Source organism: Eutrigla gurnardus (assembly GCF_963514095.1).
Source record: "Eutrigla gurnardus genome assembly, chromosome: 13".
Lineage (NCBI taxonomy): Eukaryota > Metazoa > Chordata > Actinopteri > Perciformes > Triglidae > Eutrigla > Eutrigla gurnardus.
In genome coordinates, this window is record NC_139936.1 from 15753033 (window position 1) to 15774449 (window position 21417).

Consider the following 21417-nt stretch of genomic DNA (forward strand, 5'->3'; position numbering starts at 1 on the left):
TTTTAGGAGAAAAAGTACGACCCACTCCGTGTTTCATCCAGAAGGACGACGCGGCAGGAAGGAAGCCGCCGCTCCGCTGAGTCCTCAAACGGCATCAGTAAGAAGTAATAAGAAGGTCATCAAATCATGTTTCCCATCAGTTACACACGATGCCTTAAATGTTACGACCTGAGTTATCATATTTGGCCTAATGACTTGATTATGCAGTTCCTCTTTTGAACACTAGGGAATATCAGTCACAGAGATAAATTGGATCTTCTCCAATCAGGAGAGAGTTTAATTAGCAGTTTACAGCGGGATAGTAAGAAGTTTTTTTTCTTAAGTTACTTTTTGGGCCGTTTTTGCCTTTAATTGAGAGAAAGAGAGATGGGGATGACGTTGCAGAAAGGGCCACCGGTTGGATTGGAACCCGGGGCCACTGTGGTGAGGGCTTAGCCTTGGTCCAAGGGGCACCAACTCTTCCGTTGAGCCTGGCGCCCCGGGTTGGCATTAGTTGATGTGCGATACAGTGACGTAAGATCTCACTTTATCGTCTCTTCAGCCATTCGAACACGAAGGCTTGTGAGAAAAAGCTGGGCTTGTGTCATAAACGCACATGTTCGTTGGAAGCGGCGCTTCGACTTTTCGAGGCAAAATCAGTGATGGCGAGGCAGAAGAAAAATATATATGTTTCCCAACGAGCGCTATACAAGTACATGACTGGGCTCACATCACTGGTCCCAGTTTAACCAGCACTTTTGTGATTTTAACGTTGAACGTGATGGTTCACGTTCGGTTGCCATTAAAGTGGCGGTCTGAGTTCAAATATCGGTTAACAAACTTAATCTACAGACGTAACAAGTTAGTCATGTTGCGTTAAAACATTAACGTCAATAGAAATAAATCAATCTTGGTTTCACACAGGACACGGACGCCGGTCCCCTGGGTGCAGGTCCTGTGTTTAGCTACCAGCCCTCCTCCTGCCCTGAGTCGACATTCTCGCTCTCAGTAAGCTGCTCGAGTTTGTTGAAATCTCATACGGATGCTAAATGGTCCGTGCCAGCGTCTTAATCTTCCCTAAAGGAAGTATGCTGCCCAGCGTTAGTTTTCTTTTCATAAGGGATTTGTTTTTTCTGGGGAATTTGTTTTTGCCAAATAAAATCAATAAGCCGGTCAATACCGTAACTGCTCTGTTCACCGATTGACATCAATGTTAATTTGTTTTGTTAGCGGGACATCGAATCATTTAAAGTCGTGCTGAAGCAGAACAATCACGATTTTAATCAACATATTTCTGGCAGCGATTGGTTTCCTACAGTTCATCCTCACATGTAAACGTCTTTGACAGATATCTGCTGCTTCCTGTTTCTTTTTAATAATAACCTATCGACATCAGAAACAAAGCTACAGCTCCTCCTCTCCCAGCAGCCATTGATCCTGATGGGAACCTTTAACCTGACCATGCGGCTTCCTCACCGTATAAAACCACCTCATCCGTCAGGGACAGATTAACACCGCTGATGTGAACGACCGGACGGCGCTCCGTCGATACAAATTAGTGACGACTGTAGATACACAACTCCTAGCTTAGCACGCTAACCGGCGGCAGCAGAGGGAACTGTTGGCGTTGGCGTCCATGTTTCTGTAACCGCTTAAACTGTTCAGGATCATCAAAAACATTACATTTCTGCAAACGTATATTACAAAGAAAATGATGGTCTGAGTGTCTCTGTGATATTTAAGTTTTTAGTAAACATTTTCACCCCGTCCACCTCGTGTTTCTCCTTAAAGGGCCACGTTTCTTTTTTTCACATTCAAGGTTCTTACCATTAATCAGTTCAAGGGAATATTGGGATTTTTCGGAACATATAGTATACTATTATGAATCACATCTGGCGTTGACATCTTATAAAGGAATGCTGTCAATTGTGAAACGTATACGACGGACAATCACAGCAACAAAATAGTGTTCTGTCTATGCGAAACACTGCAGAAGTCTGTTTTCTCTCTTTATGCAGCCGGAGGAAACAGAACGCTGACATTCCTTCTGGTTTTATAACGCTCCAAAAAGCCTTTTGAGTATTTAGACTTTAGAAGAATGTGGATTAGTTGTAATACTTCAGCAATGCAACAGTTCACGAACAAATTTGAGATAGTTTCAGTTTTTATATTATCAAACACATGTCTGAGATCAGATTTATTGGAGTGATCCAAAAAGCCAAAAGAAATGTCAATTATTCAAATATATGTTGTGTTGATTTGAACATAGAAGTAATTTGGTTATGAGGAGTCACTGCAATTTGTATTGCATCATGTGACCATTAAAGGCATTGAAGAGGTCCCGCACACTTAAACCTGATCTGAGCTGTAAACTAAATGATGGGATTTGGTAATATTTTTTATCTGCTGCTTTACATTACAAACTTAACGCCACCACATGAGACAGGTGTCAGTCCTGTGTGCACCTGCCAGTGTGTCCGACTGGAGGATATGGAACATCTAATATGCAAATATGGTTTAAAAAAATAAATCACAAGAGGTGACGTGGGCCTGATGCCGAGGACCGGCCTGCTCACAGCATCACTAACACAGCTGTGGCTCTGCTTTGCCTGACAAATAAACAGAGACGAGTCCCGTCATGGTCGCTGCTGCTCCTCAGCACAAGAACAGGAACTCAGAGAGGACGAAGAGGACCTCTTCATCACGGCTCCGTCTCTCTGCTGAGTCGGAGGTTTCCCCATTGTGGTTAAAAAACAACCTCCATCTCAATCAGACAGCAGATATCAAGAACTGCAGCCGTTTAATGAAGATGGTGCTTCGCTGACCTCCTCTGGTTGGAAGCCTGTTGCACCAGAGAACGTCTCCGTTCTTCCTCCAGCCACGCCCAACAGTGATGTCATGGCGTGCTGACACATCGACAGCACCAACAAAACCATCAGTTTCAAGAATTTATCATTAGATTCTGAGAAAATAAGGTTTTTGTCGTCAGTTTACGATGCAGAAAGTTACATTGCGGCTTCGCAGAGCAAACTTGCAAAACCATAATTTATTTCAAGCTGATAACTATTTTGTGCACACCCCCGACATTTTTCTTGACATCATATAGATGCAGTGTAATTACCAGTTCAGTCAGTGTCCTATTTATAACAAAATCCTCTTTAGACCACAAGAACTCCCAACCCCTAAACACTTATTTTCTAGAAATGTACTCAATATACAATATACAATATAGATACACTCATATCAGATAATACGTTTCCTTACTCTGCTTGCAGATCTGGGGTCAGAGATGCTTCTGATGAGCCTCCCTGGTTCTCCAGCTGTTGGAGACACAAATACCATATTTCAGTCACAACATTAATAATATGTAATATATATATTATTATATATATTATATATTATTATTATTATCATCATCATCATCATACGGTCTATGCTCTGTAGCCGTCACTCGGAGGTTTTATTTCCTCTGGTCTCATGAACGATTCAGGATCTGAACATTTCTCACACTCAAGCAGAACTCTTACTCTTCCACTTGATCTCCATCGTCACATCTATGTATCCCAGCATGCACCGCTGCCTTGTCCCAAAACTGTCGGTCTGCACTGGACACACTGGGATTAAACTGGTTCAAATCCTTTCATGTAAACTAGTGAACGTACTCGAGTCCTCATGCCATTCCTTAATTCCCCCGATCGGCTCAGACTGAAGGGATTCTTGTGATGGACTCGGGGGGCCAACCGGTGATTAACGGTACCGTGCAGAAAACCCCGGTCAACACACAACTGAATAAACCAATGAAAAAAACATACACAGAAAGTACAGCTAGACGGCGATGAGCATATTGGCTTCCTGTTTTCAAGCCTAATTGTTCATGTAGCTGAGAGCTGTGTGGAGGACTGATGGGGGCCGGTGGGGGCCGACGGGGGGCCGATGGGGTAACAAGGCTCCCAGAGGAGGAGCTCCCTCAGCGGCTAACAAGCCTCCCAGTCTCCTCGCCCACAACAACAGCTGCTGTTCATCCGGCAATAATTGGGATCTGGCCTCCGTCTGCCCGTCAGAACGGCGCAACGCGTTATAAAGGCTGCTGGTAACCTTGGAGCTTCTTCTGCTTCTGTCTCTCACAGAAACCTATTACAGCTAAAGGCTCCGTTGGTACTGCTGGTGTTCAAATTAAGGGCATCAAGAAGCTGTCTGATCTGGCCTAAAGGGTTAAGTTTAAAACTGGGATCAGGTGAGGGTTTAGGATTAGGGGTCACATCAGTAGATGGGATGCATGCGTGTGTGTGTGTGTGTGTGTGTGGACACACAGTCCAGATAAAAAGGTTTCACCCCCTCTGGATGTTTTAACCCGTGACACTCCCATTTCGTTCATGTGCGCGACAGCGCGAGATTGATGGTGAAAGCGTGAGTGTGAATGAATTAATTAAAAACATGCAATAGAGAATAAGTTGCCTAAATATTCACCTCAATATTCCAGCTGGTTGGAGCTCGTAGTCTCACAATTAGTGAAATGGAGTTCAGCTGAGAGCCTGAATGAGCCTCCGGTGATTGGAGTATAAAGACACCTGAGTCTGGAAGTCCAGGTCCAGGTCCCGGTTCATCAGGTTTCCTGACTATGATCACACCACGGTGACGCCGAGCAACTTGGAGAAAAGCTTATTGAAGTGTAGAAAGGGGAAGGATACATGTGTAATTGTGACGGTTAGGTTCATTTGAAGCCCGAACAGTTTAAACAGGCCATTGGCAAATAGTGCTTTTGTTTTTGACTGTTTGACAGCCAGCAAATAAAAACCTGAGGGTGTCTGTGACCTTTACTTGACCCCAGCCTTCACTGAGTCCGTCTGATAGTTGAATCTGATTTCCCATGTTGACTTTCCTCGTTTCCTGCCCTGCAGTCCGGTTGTCATTCGTAGAGTGTACAATGATTAATTTGGTCCTCGTGGCCCTCGACCGTTTCACAAAGATTAAAAAGCAGCACTTCCCCACAGTGCTCATGTGCAGAGTTATCAGTGAGACATTTTCTCTCAGATTTGAGGCCGATATGAATTCAAGAAAAGTCACATCAAGCCGAGGATCGGGTTTGCGACATCAAAAGTTCCTAGTAATCGATTATTTTCTTCAAACGAACTTTTGGTGGTGAACAAAGTCAACACGAGAGGATTTTGACCCCAGAGGAAGAAAATCAATTAATTGCTGTTTTCCTTTTGTTGGGAAATATGCAAACGAACGTGCAGCGACTTTGTGGTTTGATTTTTGAGGAAACAGTTTGTCGTTGCAACAGTCGCCAGAATCAAAATGTTGGTATCGTACTTTTCTGTAAAATACAGATACGTTGACTCTCATCATTTTTTAATACTAAAAATATGTTGCACACAAACATTTCTACACATGTATTTCAACCACTTTTTTTACATTTCAAATCTACATTCTCAACTACGTTGAGGGTAATGCAGATAAGTAATTTGTTTTTATTTCACACGTGATACGAACACTGGTCTCCTGGGTGAAAGTCCTGTGTTCTAAATCGTGCAAACAGATTTTTTTTTGCAACTAGATGTAAGTGACACAACTTTAAAGTCAAATAGGTATGATAAGATGATAACTCGCTACATCTCATTTAATTCATGACCCTCAGAAATTAGCTTAAAAAGCAGATATGAAATATTTCTATATTGGTGAGTTGTTGGGAAGCCAGACTCCGTAGAAACGCCACTGCCACGTTCAGTTGATCAGAACTGTCTGAAAGTCCTGAGGTTTCCGCCCAAAGTCAACAAACTATTAATATCATATTACTTAAAGACACATGGAGAGCTGCCGGGGTCGTTCACAGAATAAATTACATAGATGGAAATATTTCCACAGTATTTGAGCTTTTGCTCTGTTCATCTGACTCCAGATGTCGATCTGTTTCACTAGTGATATTTAGTCAGTGCTCTGTGTCACGTATTGAGGTTGTACTGCCCCCCTGTGGAAGTTGAAAGTAAAGGATGCTGTACCTTTTAATCTGTGGTTGCACTGAGATTTAAGACTGAAATATGAATAATCTGATTTTTTCAGAAAAAAAGAACACATTTTTGCATTTATCAAAGTGTAAAGTGTAAAGATTTTAACTGAATAAAAAAAGAAACCTTTTTAATAATTAAAAAAACACCCACACATGGTACCACAATTCAAAATGCTGCAAGTTGACATGTACAGGAAAACAAAGACAATTTTGGAATAAACCATCCTGTAATAAACGGTGTGTAATCTGAAGCAATGACACATTTTCTGTCCGAGTGATCAAAGCCAATTAAGTATGAAGAGTAGAAAAAAACATCCACATTACAAACATCTGCCAGCAGGTGAGTAGAGAAAGCTTGACACGGTTAATGGGTCACAAAATCGTAGTAGTGTTTTTTCTGAGCGAGTATAAATGCTGTAAATGGGGGAACAATGTGATGTTTTTTAATTTACATGGGTTAATAACTCATGGGATCCCTTCTCGAGGTTAGTTGATCAAACATGTAAAAACACATTTCCTTAGCTGCCATCAGTGGTTTCTCTACAAGCAGATTTTTGATTGAGTTTTATTCATCCAGGATTTGAGAAATCTGTCTTTTAATTTCCACCTCTACACCAAAACATAATGAAGTAGAAGTTTTAATAGCAGCTCCAATTTAAGATGCTCTCCAGTCTGTGAATGATCCAGAGTTACAGGGATTGTGATCCTGGAAAAACACACAGACACTGCAGAAATCTGTGTGAATGGATACCACTGAAGCTCAGCATGGTGGTGATTTGTTTTGGTAATATGGCTAAACTGACGTTATTAAAGCCTTAATAAAACCTTAAAATGTCCATTTGCTTATCAGTTACTCGCCCCTTGTTACTGTGAATTAATGAAGGCGGCTATATTTTTGTTGCGTGCCTCCACATCGAACAAATAATTAAAAGCAAAACAACATATAAACTCTCACACAACTTATCGAAGTCTCATTTATCCAGTTACATCCTGACTACTTCCAAAACTAACAAATCATCTCTAAACCTCACTATTTAAAACACTTGTGACCAGAAGGTAAGACGGGCTGAGTGACTGATATACAAACGGACATTTGATACCGTCAACAACCATCAGCATAAAACAGATTCGTCGACGGAATAATGTGACACTTCTGCCCAACTTCCACATCATCTGCATTCCAGTTACAGTTGTTGTTTCTGTGCATCGGTGTTTTTAATGCACCCGGTCTGTCAAAGTGGAGTGTAGGTCCCTGAGATTGAGCTCCTGATGGCTTGGAGTCCACTTCCACAGCAAGCAACCAAGATAATGTAGGTGTGACACAGTAGCTGCCCTGTTTATCGCTCTTCATCTCGCTGGGAACGCTGGGAAAGTGGGCATAAGTGTCGCTGTTAACACTGAGTGGATGTTCTGGTCGTGTCCACACATCCCACGCCACAACGCAGCACCGACGTACACCAGCCAACTAATGCAGAGGTCAGAGTTCAGAAGGGTCGCAGCGTGGACTTCAGCCGGAGAGAAGACCATCAGACCTTTTGGCAGCGTGAACATTACAGATGTTTTACACAAATTCAGGAGCCAAAGAAACTCTTTCATTCACATTATGTTAAAAGCCAGCAGACTGTCTCATGGGAGTTTAAGCTAATGCAGGACTTTAAAAAAGAAAAGAAAAAAGGAACAGTTCATGTTGGTAAATAAGCTTGGTTATTTTCTTTCCATGCGTGAGAATCCCTCAATCTCTAAAAGAAAAGCAAATAAGCGTAACTACCCAAGTTTGAAATAAAACAAAAAATGATGTTAGCAACTTATATGAGCCGATACATTTGAGCGAAGGAGAGATTCCATTTTTGAGGCAGAGTGGTACGAAGAACTACATTTACAACTTTTATTTTACCGATCGATAGTTAAATTATTATTGCTCTGACTAAATTACAAAGGACCGTTTGACTTTGCAGTGACATGAAAGCTGCCGCTGTAACTAACCTCACTGAAGAACTGCCTGACAGCCGTTAGAACCAATGAAGTCTTTTCTCCACCTTCCTATTTCTAACCATCCGTTCGTGTGAAACAACATCTGGCTGAGAGCCGTGAGTCCGAGCTCTTCCTCCGTCCATGCTGACACACAGTCCAGGTCAGCGGGGCCAGAAGAGGCTGAAGTCAGATTTACATGTTCAAGTAAACAAATTGGTATAAATGAGTTCAATGTTCTCAATATGTCCAACATTGGAGCGACCAGGAAAAAGTTATAACAGCCGTTTATGTTTCTGGAAGAGTTATCACAATGTTTCGACACCTATAGATGGATGGGAAAAGAGCAGCTGTTCAGGCTGCGATGGTCCTGTAGGATGAAATATAAATAAACTACAAATGAAATGTTTCCCAGGAGATATTTTTGATATGGACACTGAAACAAATGACTCCCTGTGATGTGAAAGGATTGTCAGTGCCACGAATGTTTCCTCCCTGCCTGGCAAAGAGCTGAAGTCAGTAAATGGTGGTGAAAAGAGTGATGCGTCCAGCATGCCAGAGGAATAAAGAAAACTGAAAACATTGGTGAATATTGGATTAATCCAACCTAAAATACCGGGAAATGTTGGACAGGACCACGGCTAAAATAGGCGGGAATATTTGAATAATTAAGTCTAAAACTGCAGGGAATACTGGACTACACCAACACTAAAAAAAACATGGAATATTGGATTAAACCAAGGCCAAAACACTGAGGAAAATCTTGGACAAAATAAGGCTAAAACTCTGGGAAATATCTGATCACACTAAGGCTAAAACATCAGGTGTTATTGGACTAATTCATAGCGAAATCATCAGGAGTGGCTTAACCAGGGCCAAAACATCGGCAAATCATTGGGCTAAACCACTGGGGAAATATTGGACTGAACCAAGGTAAAACCATGAGGGGACATTGCACTAAACCAAGGCTAAAACACCAGGGAATATCACACAATGGAAGATTAGACTTAACCAGGGAATAATAGACTAAATCATCCCTGTTTTGGTCTAATGTGACGGAGGTCTGCATGACGACATACAAGAATATCTCCCAAATGTTGAAGTTTCAAAAGAAACATGTCTGGATACAGTTTTTAAAAAGGCCATCAAAGTGCTCATGTATACCAATTTGGGTGCTTCTGTGTAAAACTCAACATGGCATGTGCACATAATCCACACTAAAAAGGCCACAGAAAACAGGCCTGGGAAGGTCCGGTGAGACGCGGCTCAGTCTAGTGAAATGATGTCCGATATGCTGCTGTCGGACCCTCCTCCGGCGCCGCCCCCGCCCGCGATGACCCGGGTCTCGTGGATGGAGCTGGCGCCGTGGCTGCTGGTGTCGTAGTGGCTGCTGGAGGAGACCAGGGCCGAGCTGGTGCTGGCCGCGGCAGCACTCTGCATGCTGCTGGTCAGGTTGTCCAGGAACATCTGGGGCCGGTAATGCTGGCGGAAAAGCAGGTCAATCAGGATCAACGTCATTAAAGTCCACAGAAATGTCAGAACCCTTTTGTGTGTATGAGCCATTACAATACATATGCAAAAAAAAAAAGAAAAAAAGTCATTACATACCTGAGGATCTGCTTGGATTAAGGAAAACAAATCCAGACCTGCGGGTGTGAAAATGAAAACAGATTATTAACAGAACCATGTAGTGAAGGTGCTTACACTCAGCCTGCCCAGCTGGCTGACTCACTCTGCATGTCTGTTGGGATGGTGGCCAGCGTGGACGGGTGGAAGGGGACTGCATAGTCAGCCAGCGTAGAGGTCAGATACGACGTGTCCAAGGTCTGGACGTTCGGCACGCGCACCGCCGGCTGGTAGGTCAACACCCTGAGAGAACAGCAAGCTTTTACTCCTCCTTCCAGAAAACAGCAAACATTTAACAGTGGATTTTTTGTGAATTCGCCCCTGAACGTCTAATGTCCCGTCTTAAAATGGTAATAGACAGAGTATTGTGGGTTTTTTTGTTATTAGGAACCAGGTTGGTACACGGCGATCTGTCTCAGAGAGGCTGACTCACCCCTTCGCATGCATCTCCTCGCTCTTGCAAATGTAAACACAGCGTTTCTTCAGTGGAGGGTCTGAGTCCTCTTCATCAGAGGAGGACGAGGAGCTTTCCAGAGTCAGATCAATCACATCGGCCTTCTTGGTGGTGCTGGGCTCGGTAGAGTGGAGCACCACTGAAGACTGGCGTAAAGGAGCTGAGGCTGGAAGACAAAAGGTGTGACTCATTCATGTGTTTTTAATAGAGATATATCAGGCTTTGATAAACAAACAATATTTGTTGCTAGGATCTTCGCCTGGGAATGAAGATGATGTACTTACTCTCAATTTTGGGAAACGACTGAGAAGAGACTTTGACGGCCTCTTTCTTCGGTCTCATCGGACACCAGGTTCCATCCTCCTGGAACTTGATTTCATCGACATCTGAGCAGTCATTTAGGATCTCCAAGAATAAACTGAACAAAGAACACAACACTCAACGTACTCATCCAAATAGCACATTAAATAAGGAATGGTAATCTTACATTATTCATTATGCATCAACATGAATTATCATGAGTTATTCTCAGGTGGATAGCACTATTTGTTGTGTGCATGTCGGTGCGACGCTGTCCCGGGTGCTGAAATGCAGCGGAGAAGCTCGATCGACAGTCTCAACAAAGGCGGATTGTATTTTGTACAGTATGTCAGCATCGGCTCCAGTCTATTTATTCATTTATTTTATTATTTGTTTAAAAGCCTACATATGAGCACATTTGTTTTATGGCCTTTTGCTGTCACTAATTTTATGTGATTAATACACATTTTGCATTTTGATAAAAAGAAAAACCCTCAAAATCCAATTTGTCTTCATCTCTCATGAGACAATAATCAGTCATGGGTGAGACCAAATACTTCACCCCATCCATACTCTCTAATTATTAGATGTTATTGTTATTGAATTATTAAATGTAGAAGCTCAGGGACACGTGGATTTTATGGATGTGGACCTTTAATTGTGAGAAATAAACAACACTTAAACACAAAATATTTACTCAATATATTTTGCATCAAAACTATAACTCTGAATGAATTTGAGCTCCCTCTGGTAAACAGTTACACAGAGTATATGTCTCGGGCTTTTATTGTGAAAGGTAAGATGGACTGGATCTGGTCTGCGCTGTCTTTGTCAAGGTTGAAAGGAGATATAAAGTTTGGCATGAAGTCGGACCACGGAGCTTCCCTGTTGGGAGTTGTAGGCTTTGCTTTAGTCCACATTTTGAATGTGTAAAAGCAATCTATCATATTTTTAATGTAAAACGGGTCATTTTTGTGTGTGTGTGTGATGTGGTTGAATCAGCGTAACTCACCCATCAATGATGAGACTCTCGTATGCAGCCTTCTTGTCACACACAGGACAGATCCAGGTGGGTTTCTTCTCGTTCATCTGCAGGTAGAGGGCGGCGTCGAAACACTGCAGGTGAGAGCAGGTCACCGCCCGGCACGGCACCGTCAGTCGCATCTTACCCAGCTGGAGGAGGAAACATACAGAGGTCAGCCAGAGCTTCTGTTGTGAAGCCCAGTTATTCATTTTGGGGACAAACAATGATTTTGTGCCTTTTTAAAGTATTCTGTGTACTTGAATTGTTCACACTTTGGCGACCCCCAGTGGTTATTCAAAAAGGGAAAGTGGTGCGTGCTTCTATGTTCATCTGATCCATACAGTGCATCAATTATTGTCGCCTTTCTCTACAAGCTTAAATGTATGATGTCAGAATAGTTTGAAATTACCGGGCACATGAGTGACACTCGGAGGCTTGTTGTGGCGACCTCACTGTCTGGGTCTGCTGTCAGCTTCTCTTTAACTGGAACACAGCGGACAAAACAGAAAACAGGAAACCATTACTTAACAAAAAAAGGTAAAAGAAATACAAAAAGCAAACTTTAATTTCAATGAACCTGACATCACTAGGGGCCCAATTCACACTGGAAATGCTTTTTTAATACATTTTTTCACGCGAGTAAGGAAACAGCCAGCCCGTACCCAGAGCTATTAAAACTGCAGCTGTAGAGCTGTTAGCAGGCCACACTCAAGTGGTTTACTGTGTACTCACTTAGCGCTCTGGAGTGGTCGGGGTTTCTGATGCCCTTCATCCTGAGTCTCTGCAGGAGCAGCGGTGATGTCAGCTGCCTCACCAGATACACAGACATGGAATAGGTCTGAAAAAACATGATTCTCTGTTACTGTCCCCGAACACCAAGTCTAACTAAAGGACGGGGAAAAGAAATGTTCTCACTTTGCCAATTTCAGGTGCCCATGTCACTGAAATCTGATTGGGTACTGCAGAGGAGAGTCGGACGAGGGAGGTAATGTTGAGAGGCCTTCCTGGTCTCTTCTGTTCCACGCCATTTTTTGGTGGCGGTGCATAACCCTACAGGAATAAAATGCTTTGTGAGTGTCATGAGAGTAGAATACTTAAGGATTGTTTCTGGACACAGTTCTGGAGTAAAACACTTACTGGCAAAGGAAAAAGTTTCCCATTAACCTTTATACAAAGACTGTTGGGGTAGTTATCCTCCTGAGGGCAACTTGTCTCGGACAAGCAAAACCTGACAAAACAAAAAATAATATTTAAGAGTCTGAATATGGCATCAGTATTGCAATGAGACCGTTTCATTTCAGTTCCTTCTAGAAACTTTAATATGAGTTTTTACGTTTTTTCTAAGTTGCTAAGAAAGATCCATTATCTACAGGTCAGAAAACTCAATCTCACCTCAGCTGGATCTGAACCATGTAGTCCCTTCTGCCACCGGGTAGAAAGTCCCTATAAACAAACACGGTTAAACATAATAAGCATATTGAACATTTACATCACAGACTAGGACAAGTGTTTCTTAAAATGCTCCTACCTGGATATGCATACTTCACGAACTTGCTGTGGCGTCAAGGCGAAGATGAAATACTTTTCTTGGTGGTACCTCTGTGCAGGACCTGCTCCTGAAAACACAGATGCTGACTGTCAGTGCTGCTCTACGGGAAGTCAAATACTGCTAAAAACCCACACGTAATATCATTGGTGACTACGCAGGTACACCATAATACCACCCAAGCCTATTTGTGACCATTTCTGTAAAGCCTATACTTCACGTTTTGGGAAGCTATCCGAGCAACGGGAGTACAGTGACATTTGTGCTCACATCTTTACAGAGACCTGTGGGGGGTTGCGCTACTAAACTAAGATTTTTGGGACAAACGATGGTCAGAGCAATCACCAACACTGGCTGATGTGAGGCATCCATACTTGTTTTGTTTTCAGGCACTTCCAAATATCCATAAGCCACATTGGAGGGCTTTTGATTTTAATACTCAGGATAGTATTGTATTGAAAGGCATGTTTTATGTTCATACTGAACTACAGATACTTTATTTGCACCAAAACTTGTGACCGCAGAACCTAAGGTGACATTGCTCGGACCAACTGTTTTTTAAACCAAGGGGGAAAGAAAACACCACAGACCTAGACTTGAAGGCTTGATTAAGACATCCAGCACATCATAGAAGGGCAGGGGCTTCATCTGCACATCAGGGTGGACCGGGGGGATGAGCGGTGCTGGCTGCTGGAGATTCATGCTGGTTTAGGTGTTGTGCCACACGCGGCTCTTTCACGAGTCAACAGGCCAAGCTGTGTTACAAGAATGACTCCTGCAAACAGAGACGTTGGTGTTACCTACAGTTACCCCTCTCACACAATAGGGGCAACAGTGACTTAATGCGGACATTTCTTTGACTGCTGTAGATCCCAGTAGATATTGAATCTTGGGCGCTCTCAGACTTTTTTATTTTCATTTTCAATGAACACAAAAAGTGTTATTATATATAAATAGAAATGTAAACATATGAAAGAACAAATCAAATATAATTCTGACAAATATTTCTTGTGTTTGTGCATCTGCGTATATAGTATGGAAATGGAGCATCATATCAGATATTTAAACAAACATCCACACCAACATAGTCCCTCATGTTTTTTCTCTCCTATGCATTTCTATTCTTGATTTTTTTTTAATGGAAGGATTCTTCCATCTGTTTTCTGAAATGATCATTTCTCTGTCTGTATTCTGATCTAAATAGGCATCTCCTGCTACACTTGATACATTTGAAAACATTATCTTCTTAATCGAGAAACAAAAAAAGATTATTTCAATGGCCTGTGGAGAGGAACTACAACTAATGGACTGTGTTGTCATGAAATACTTTATTATGTATTAATATTTCCTTAGTTACGATGACGTAACTAAGGAAATGATGTAAAAGTCGTTCATATGGCTCCACACAGCTGGCTGGTAACCTGACTGTTACATATCCACCAGCTTCATGTTGCCCACATGTTGACAGAATTTAAAATGTACTTAAAATCCTTAACAATACCAAAAGGAGCCAAAGGACAACGTCTGTATGATGTTAAGAGAATGTATCCACTGATTTGAATGCAGCTAAAGCAGAGCTTTTCCATGTGTTCGATATTTATGGTATTTATTTTGTTTCTTGTCTCCCTTATCTGAGCTTATCACTTTGTTAATCCTATTTTATTATTATTTGTCATTCATTTTACGACTTAACAGTGTAGGCACTTCTAACACATTGTAACTGAAACATATCTGAATTTGTTCTTGGTAATCCTTTACTATCGATGAAGCCTGTAATAGTGTTAATGACGCCATTAACACAGGTCAATAAACAAAAACAACATGTTCACAGGCTAAAAAACCACCCTCAAGTCTTTGTTTTGGTAAGAGTTGCTAACACGTAAAAGCGACGCTACAGATGAAACATAATAAAACATAACAATAATATAATATAATAAGTCAGTAATCTTTTCGGTTATTGATCCGATGAAACAACTCGTCTGTGTCTCTACACAATGTTGTTGTGTTTTCAACAGTCGAGCAGCCTTCGCCTTAGGGGGTGTATCACAGTGATTATTAACAGTATTCCGGCGATTTCATTAAAATAACGTATCGGTTAGTTAACGGCTCCAACCACCCACGTTCGTAGACAACGACAGCGGCAAGAAACGCTTTTAAAAACACAATTTAGAGATGTTTTTTAGCTTCTTGCAGCAAGCTAACAAGGGGACCTATTAGCGACTGTTAGCATCGATGCTAACTGCCCAAACGGAAACGATCCGCCCGGAAAGCGCATATTCCTGCCTAGCAGTTCCCCCACCAACCGGGAGGCTCTTGTACCGACCGGTTCGTCCGTTGCGGGTTGTGGTAACGTGTTGCATTGTCGACACAAGTAAGTCATGATAAGTGTTTTTCTTTTTTCCTACCAGGAACTCTTCATACGCCGCCATCTTGTTGTTCCGGTCATCCCGCCCAGCTTGACTACTTCCAGGTGACGCCGCAGCTGGGCAGCGGCGGTACAGGTCGGAACGGGACCCCGGCTCGTGCACGGGCGTCGGAAGCAAAATAATAGGTGTGTGTGTGTGTATGTGTTTATCTCCAATAAAACTACATTTTCTCGTCGTGGATTGTTCCTTACCTATTTTATTCTTTCCCAATATTATCTTAATTGATAATAACAGGTCCCAACAACACAACTTCTTTTTCAAGCTAATTTTCCAAAGTGACAGAAATCAACATCATGTAAATGAACTACAATACGTGTTGACATGACCAGTCACGCTTTTAAAATAACCTTACCAAACGCCATCAATCTGTGGCCGGAGGTATTATGTTTTTACAGCTAAGTGTTAAAGTAATCTCAGAAACTAAATGCATTGGGATTGTGGCTGTAGTGACGCCATGGTAGCGACCCGTCAATCACAAAGTAGTCCCGCCCTTAGGCGCACCCTGCTTAATCGTCTATTTTACTGTAAATGGTACCATAATTTACTAGATGAACATTATGCTGTTTTGAAGGAGAATTGACACTAGCGTTTGAGACCATAAACTCATGTTTACTGGGATAACAAATCAAGTGACAAGAAGCCTCATTTTACATAGAATTCCATACAATCTTCTTCTTTTTTTTGCAAAGGAGTCGCCCCCTGATGGCCAGCAGAGGGGATGTAGGTTTCACTTCTCAGAACTGGAGGTTTCCGCCCAAACGCAATGCATTGTGTGCAATATACGTACAATAAGCTCAGATCTCAAAATAAGACATTCTTTCTAATTTAACATACATCCCATACACACAATCCACAAACGACCCAATGTGAATGCACTACATACTCAAAAGTGTGTCTTAGCACGCGATTTCGAACACAGCCCGGACCCATATTCGCAGCGCTGTGTATTCTGGGAAACACACAGCAGTTTCAAGATGGCGGCGAGCAGGAGGCTGGCCAAGGTAAATCTCCCGATACCGTTATTTTCATATAATTTGTAATGTGTGAAGACGCGCTCGCTTCCGATGGACTCATTTATTCTTTGCCTAAACTCAAACGAGATACTCTTGTTTGAAGGTACTTGTATTCGCTGTTTCTAGCCGCAAACTTAATAAAAACGAGAGGTCACTACTGGCCATCTAGCTAACGATAGCCGGCTAAATATTGCCGTCAGGCAGAAAAGCACCGGCGAATTAGGCCAGAGTCGGGAGGTAGCCTTCCGAGGATGACCACGGTGCATATGTTTAGTTTACTAGCCAACTATAGTTTCCGTACAACCGTGGGTTGTACTACCGAGGACGTGAGTTTAGCTGTGGCTAACGTAAGACCGTGGGTGAATTTCCACGGCGTAAGGTGCTTGCTAGTTAGCTAGCATGTTAGCTTCGGATCTTAGGTGCGTTTCAGTGAGCTAGACACTGGCCGTCGGCTAAACTCCCAGCTAGCCAGCTTTGGGAGTTCGTCACTAGTGGATGGTGCGGATGAACTTTAAATCCACAGCTAGTATTTTTTTAAATTATTGTTGCGTGAATAGCACCAGACTAGCAAAAGACAGGATGGGCCGCTTTTCTACACAACAAGCCGGTGTGAGACTTTGTACTGGACACACACACACACACACACACACACACACACACACACACACACACACACACACACACACACACACACACACTATTAAGCTTTACAAGAGTTGGCCCCGACTATAATAAGGAAATCGGCCTCGACTGACATAGTAAAGCGTCGCCTTAATTAACAGCACTTATTGAGCAAAATGTGGCTTTTGTTTAGACCATTACGTTACATAGTAACTAATTTAATTAATCGCAAAAGATGACTCCCAACAGGATCTGTCAGACTTGGCACAGCAGATGATAATGTAATTCCCCCTCCTTACTTAAAGAACCAGAGGAGAGCTCTGACCAAGTCCACCCAGCAACAGTGTCTTTATGAGATAGACAGGATGAGTGCAAATAATTCCCTCGGCCTTCTCAGCTTCTCGGCACACTGGAAGTCAACCTATATTGACCAAAATGTCCATCAACCTCAAGAAATAAACATCTGACGAGCCTGTTGTATGTTCTGTGTATATAATCATATATACCAGTGGTTCCCAAACTTTTACTGCAGGGCCCCCTTTATCCCCTTTTGTAGATGAAAAAAAAATGTCAGGCCCCCCCCCCCCCCCCCCCCTTCCAAATTCTGCATTTTTTGTTGACATTATTCTAAACTCAGTTTTAGAATCAAATATATTTTTTTCCCATCAAATGGTGTCTAGTCATGTGGTTGATGAATCAAAATTCAATAAATCAAGAAGAAAATATGGGAAATGTATTGAAGAAACATTCTAGTAGTTCTAGTTATAATTCCTTGTCATTCAGAGACCATGAGCATAAATATGCAAATGCAGTGCAATCATAATGAACGCTTAAAATCCCCCAACTTTGACCGTGTCTTAAGTCAGCGCATCTGACGATCCACTCCATGCTCTTCGGTTAATTTAGTTTCTGATGGGATATTCTGTTTGTAGCTGCTCATCACATGGATTATTGCGGGTCGAGTCATTCTTATGTTGACAAAACTCAGAGAAAAGTTATAATAAACGTCTTCGACATGACTGTGTGTGTGTGTGTGTGTGTGTGTGTGTGTGTGTGTAATGACTTGGGCACGTCTCCCAGTTTGAAAACCACTGAATATATATACTATGAAAGTAGCTAGTATCTATCTACAATAGTTAGATACATGTAGGCTTGGGAATTGTGTGTGTATATTGTGCTTATATACTTCACTGATGCAGGGCCATATGAAACAGAAAAAGCAAACAAAACCTGTTATTTTATGCAAAATTGGGCTGCCATCTTTCCATTTTCCATTGTTTATGGTCATTGACCAACCAGTGAAAGTCACTAATGCACCAAAAGTTATAGGAACTGTCGCAGACTTCCTACAGAAGTGGAACTCGGTACAATTCCGAACTGCTGCTCGAGACTCACCCCTATGAACATGAACAGTTTTGCCGTTTGTAATATACATCGTTTGCTTGTTCTTTCAGGAACTTGAAGAGATTCGCAGGTCTGGAATGAAAAACTTCAGAAACATTCAAGTTGAAGAATCAAACCTTTTGTCATGGCAAGGGCTCATTGTTCCCGTAAGTAGCTCGAACTCCTCGTTTGACTGCTCTGCCATTTGTTGGCCCACAGTTTCCCTTACTGTCCTACTTTCTGCTCTTCCAGGACAACCCTCCTTATGACAAAGGTGCGTTCAGAATCGAGATCATTTTCCCAACCGAGTATCCTTTCAAGCCTCCCAAGATCACATTCAAGACGAAGATCTACCACCCCAACATCGATGAGAAGGGCCAGGTGTGCTTGCCTGTGATCAGTGCAGAGAACTGGAAGCCTGCCACTAAAACTGACCAAGGTGGGTGTCTCGAGGGGCATCTGTGGGTGCCCTTTATTGTTTTTAGGAAGCCAAAAGTGGTGAAAAACTTAGCAATGGAACTAGCTGTGATTTTTGCAAAGTGGCACTGCTTCAGAAAAGCGACTGGCTGCACACATGATGGTAAATGGATATTGGTTATCTGATTTTGTTCTGGGCAGTGGACCAACACTGCTACTATGACCCATTGACATGGTTCCACTATGATCTGGTTCCCGCCAGCTGACACACTCGATGGGTATAGCGATGTTTAGTAACGTAGGACATCAAACCTGGCCAGAAAACATGTTTCAAAATGATGTTATCTGTTGGCTATGGGCTCTCGTGTGCTAGAATTAACAGTTTACTTGTCCCGTTGGAGTCAACAGACTCAGGACCTGCTGCTAGTCTCCTAAAGGGATGAGGCAGTAGCAAATGTGACACAGATAGAAGAACGGACTCACAGTTTCGTCTCTGTTCTGAACCGTCTATGGAGCTATCTTTGCAAAGCTACACCATCATTTTCATTGTTCATGTCTAACTTGATTTCCTTGGCTGTGTGTGTGTCTTACAGTAATTCAGTCCCTCATTGCGCTGGTGAACGACCCCCAGCCGGAGCATCCCCTTAGGGCAGACCTAGCAGAAGAATACTCAAAGGACCGTAAAAAATTCTTGAAGAACGCTGAAGAGTTCACAAAGAAACACGGCGAAAAGCGGCCAATGGACTGATCACCTGACGAGCGTGTAGCCCTCTCTCTGTCTCTTTCTCCCCCTCTGCTACTATTTCACCTGCCCGACCAAATACAGATCTTCCTCCTCGCCTCCCCTGTTCTCCCCTTCACCTCATCACCACTCCCCCCCCCCCCCATCTCCCCCACACCAGTCCTCCATGCAATCCAGGAGCTGCCCAGCTGAAGCCAGGTAGCAGCAGCCTCAGTCTCCCTCTCCATCCAGGACTCTCTGTGGATCAGACAGCTTCCTCCCCCCTCCTCTTACTACTGCTCCTCCTCCTCCTCGGCCATAAATCTCCAGACCATTTCTAACTTTCTACTCTTTTTTCTTTTCTTTCTTTCTTAATGTGAAAATGGAAAAAAGAAATGCTAAGGGAACATGGTGTTCTGAAGAAGGGTTTGGTGGAAATGAGAGTAATGTGTTAAATTTCGTTTTGCTTTTCCTCTATATAAACAACTCTTTGTGTTAAATAGATCTCACTAAGACATGGTTTTTCTGAAGTTTTTTTTTTTTTTGCAGAGTAGGAAAATTTACTTTTTTTTTCTCCTTTTGCCCCACTATCAATAATCTTTTAAGCTAAAAATAAACAGCCAAGCGTGTCAGAAAGAAGAGAAGCTGTAGGTAGGACCTGGAGGTGTGTGCCGACTGAAATGTTCCCCTAACTCACCTCCACTGCTTCTAGACTTGCACTGTACTCTATGGGACAATCCCTCCCTCATCTCCTTCCCCACAGTTTGTAACCCACTGGGCAGAAACCAACAATGGCAGGCCATACATTGAATTGTTACTGCTGAAAATGCAACAGAGGATTCTTGGGTGTTAAAGAAAAAACAAACCATTTTTGACATGTAATTATCATAAGCAGGCCCTTCGAAGACCCCAAATTTTATGTTTGTTTGCAACACAGATCAGACCATAGTTTATAGTATGACAAATTAATAATACTTTTGCTTTCTCCACTTAAAATAGTTTTGATTGGCACTTGATGAATAAATTGGTAACATGGGAGGAACTCATCTGGTTAATTTGAATCTTCAACGCACGTCTCCTCTCCCACTATTGGGCTCCCCAACACAAACACCTATCACATTTACACAGAGCCCTTCACCACACTGAGACGTCCTCCAGCGGCAGATGGACTGTCGGCTGCCTGACTGAGAAGGGACCTAACTGGACAGGAGGGGGGGAAGGAGAAGCTGGAGAAGGATGCACTCAGCTGGAATGAAGCTCAGCTCCTGGAAGCGGTCCTAGAAACAAGCACCTTGAAGGCAGCTGGGAGAGGGCTGGCTGTCCGGGGATGTCGGGACATGGAAAGGGACTGCAGTGGCCAAAAAAACCCACCATGTAACAGCTGTTTGATCTGGTCCCAATATTGTTTCATAATAAAGATGGCTAACCATTTGGCCTCACTGTCTGCCTGGTAGTCAAGTGGATGTTGCTCATTTTTGGCTTTTGACGACTAGACAAATCTGTTTGATTAACAATTTGGTAAGAATCAAGTTGTGATGACCTTAATTGTGTAATTTAATTAACAATCATTACATTACAAAGATGTTTGTACAGCATCTCATTCTTCCATGGTGTGAAACACCCAACATTGTGAAAAACAGTTGATAGCGCTTGGAAAAAAGATATATACACGTGTGCTTAAATATGTGTAATATTAATATGGACAAAAGTACAGCGAAAGATCAAATGTTAGGAAGTGCTTTCAAAGTAGAATTAAAAAAAAAAAAGACAAGTTGCTTTCAGATTACAGGATGAGAAACGTCAGACATCACATTTATTAGCTCAACTCTTCCGTTGTGATCCAATTAAAAGTGAACAATTAAAGTACAGAAATTACATTGAAATTGACATGAAATTTCAAAGGAATTTTTTATCAAAAATATTTCATAATAC

The 21417-nt window shown here is 42.3% G+C and overlaps 2 protein-coding genes across 3 annotated transcripts; one reads left to right on the plus strand and one right to left on the minus strand.

Annotated features, from left to right (window-relative positions):
* Positions 1-6111: 6111 nt before the first annotated feature.
* On the minus strand, positions 6112-15427 carry pias2 (protein inhibitor of activated STAT, 2). 2 transcript variants are annotated; one of them, XM_084025920.1, is made up of 14 exons: positions 15310-15427; positions 13495-13679; positions 12887-12974; positions 12751-12801; positions 12496-12586; positions 12274-12408; positions 12091-12196; positions 11768-11841; positions 11347-11507; positions 10319-10452; positions 10014-10200; positions 9687-9823; positions 9563-9600; positions 6114-9436 (listed from the first exon to the last, which is right to left on the minus strand). In XM_084025920.1, exons 2-14 carry the CDS (start codon positions 13604-13606, stop codon positions 9221-9223), a joined length of 1530 nt encoding a protein of 509 aa, XP_083882046.1. In that variant the 5' UTR covers positions 13607-13679; positions 15310-15427; the 3' UTR covers positions 6114-9220. The 2 variants fall into 2 exon arrangements, with proteins under 2 accessions (XP_083882047.1, XP_083882046.1); XM_084025921.1 differs by lacking the exon at positions 15310-15427 and having other exon boundaries at positions 6112-9436; positions 13495-13612.
* A 764-nt stretch (positions 15428-16191) lies between these two features.
* LOC311023040 (ubiquitin-conjugating enzyme E2 L3) lies at positions 16192-20929 on the plus strand. The gene is made up of 4 exons (XM_084024695.1): positions 16192-16331; positions 18419-18514; positions 18600-18786; positions 19358-20929. The coding sequence occupies exons 1-4, from the start codon at positions 16305-16307 to the stop codon at positions 19510-19512; spliced, it is 465 nt and encodes a 154-aa protein (XP_083880821.1). The 5' UTR covers positions 16192-16304; the 3' UTR covers positions 19513-20929.
* The last annotated feature ends 488 nt before the right edge of the window (positions 20930-21417 follow it).

What these genes read in the sequence shown, in the direction of transcription:
- LOC311023040 (XM_084024695.1), top strand. Translation starts at nt 16,305, where the DNA reads ATGGCGGCGAGCAGGAGGCTGGCCAAG. An exon ending in CGAGCAGGAGGCTGGCCAAG is followed by an intron (nt 16,332 to 18,418) that starts GTAAATCTCCCG and finishes TTGTTCTTTCAG; the next exon opens with GAACTTGAAGAGATTCGCAG. An exon ending in GGCAAGGGCTCATTGTTCCC is followed by an intron (nt 18,515 to 18,599) that starts GTAAGTAGCTCG and finishes CTGCTCTTCCAG; the next exon opens with GACAACCCTCCTTATGACAA.
- pias2 (XM_084025921.1), bottom strand. Translation starts at nt 13,606, where the DNA reads ATGAATCTCCAGCAGCCAGCACCGCTCATCCCCCCGGTCCACCCTGAT. An exon ending in GGGCACCTGAAATTGGCAAA is followed by an intron (nt 12,197 to 12,273) that starts GTGAGAACATTT and finishes ATGTTTTTTCAG; the next exon opens with ACCTATTCCATGTCTGTGTA. An exon ending in CGACCACTCCAGAGCGCTAA is followed by an intron (nt 11,842 to 12,090) that starts GTGAGTACACAG and finishes GCTGTGTTCCAG; the next exon opens with TTAAAGAGAAGCTGACAGCA.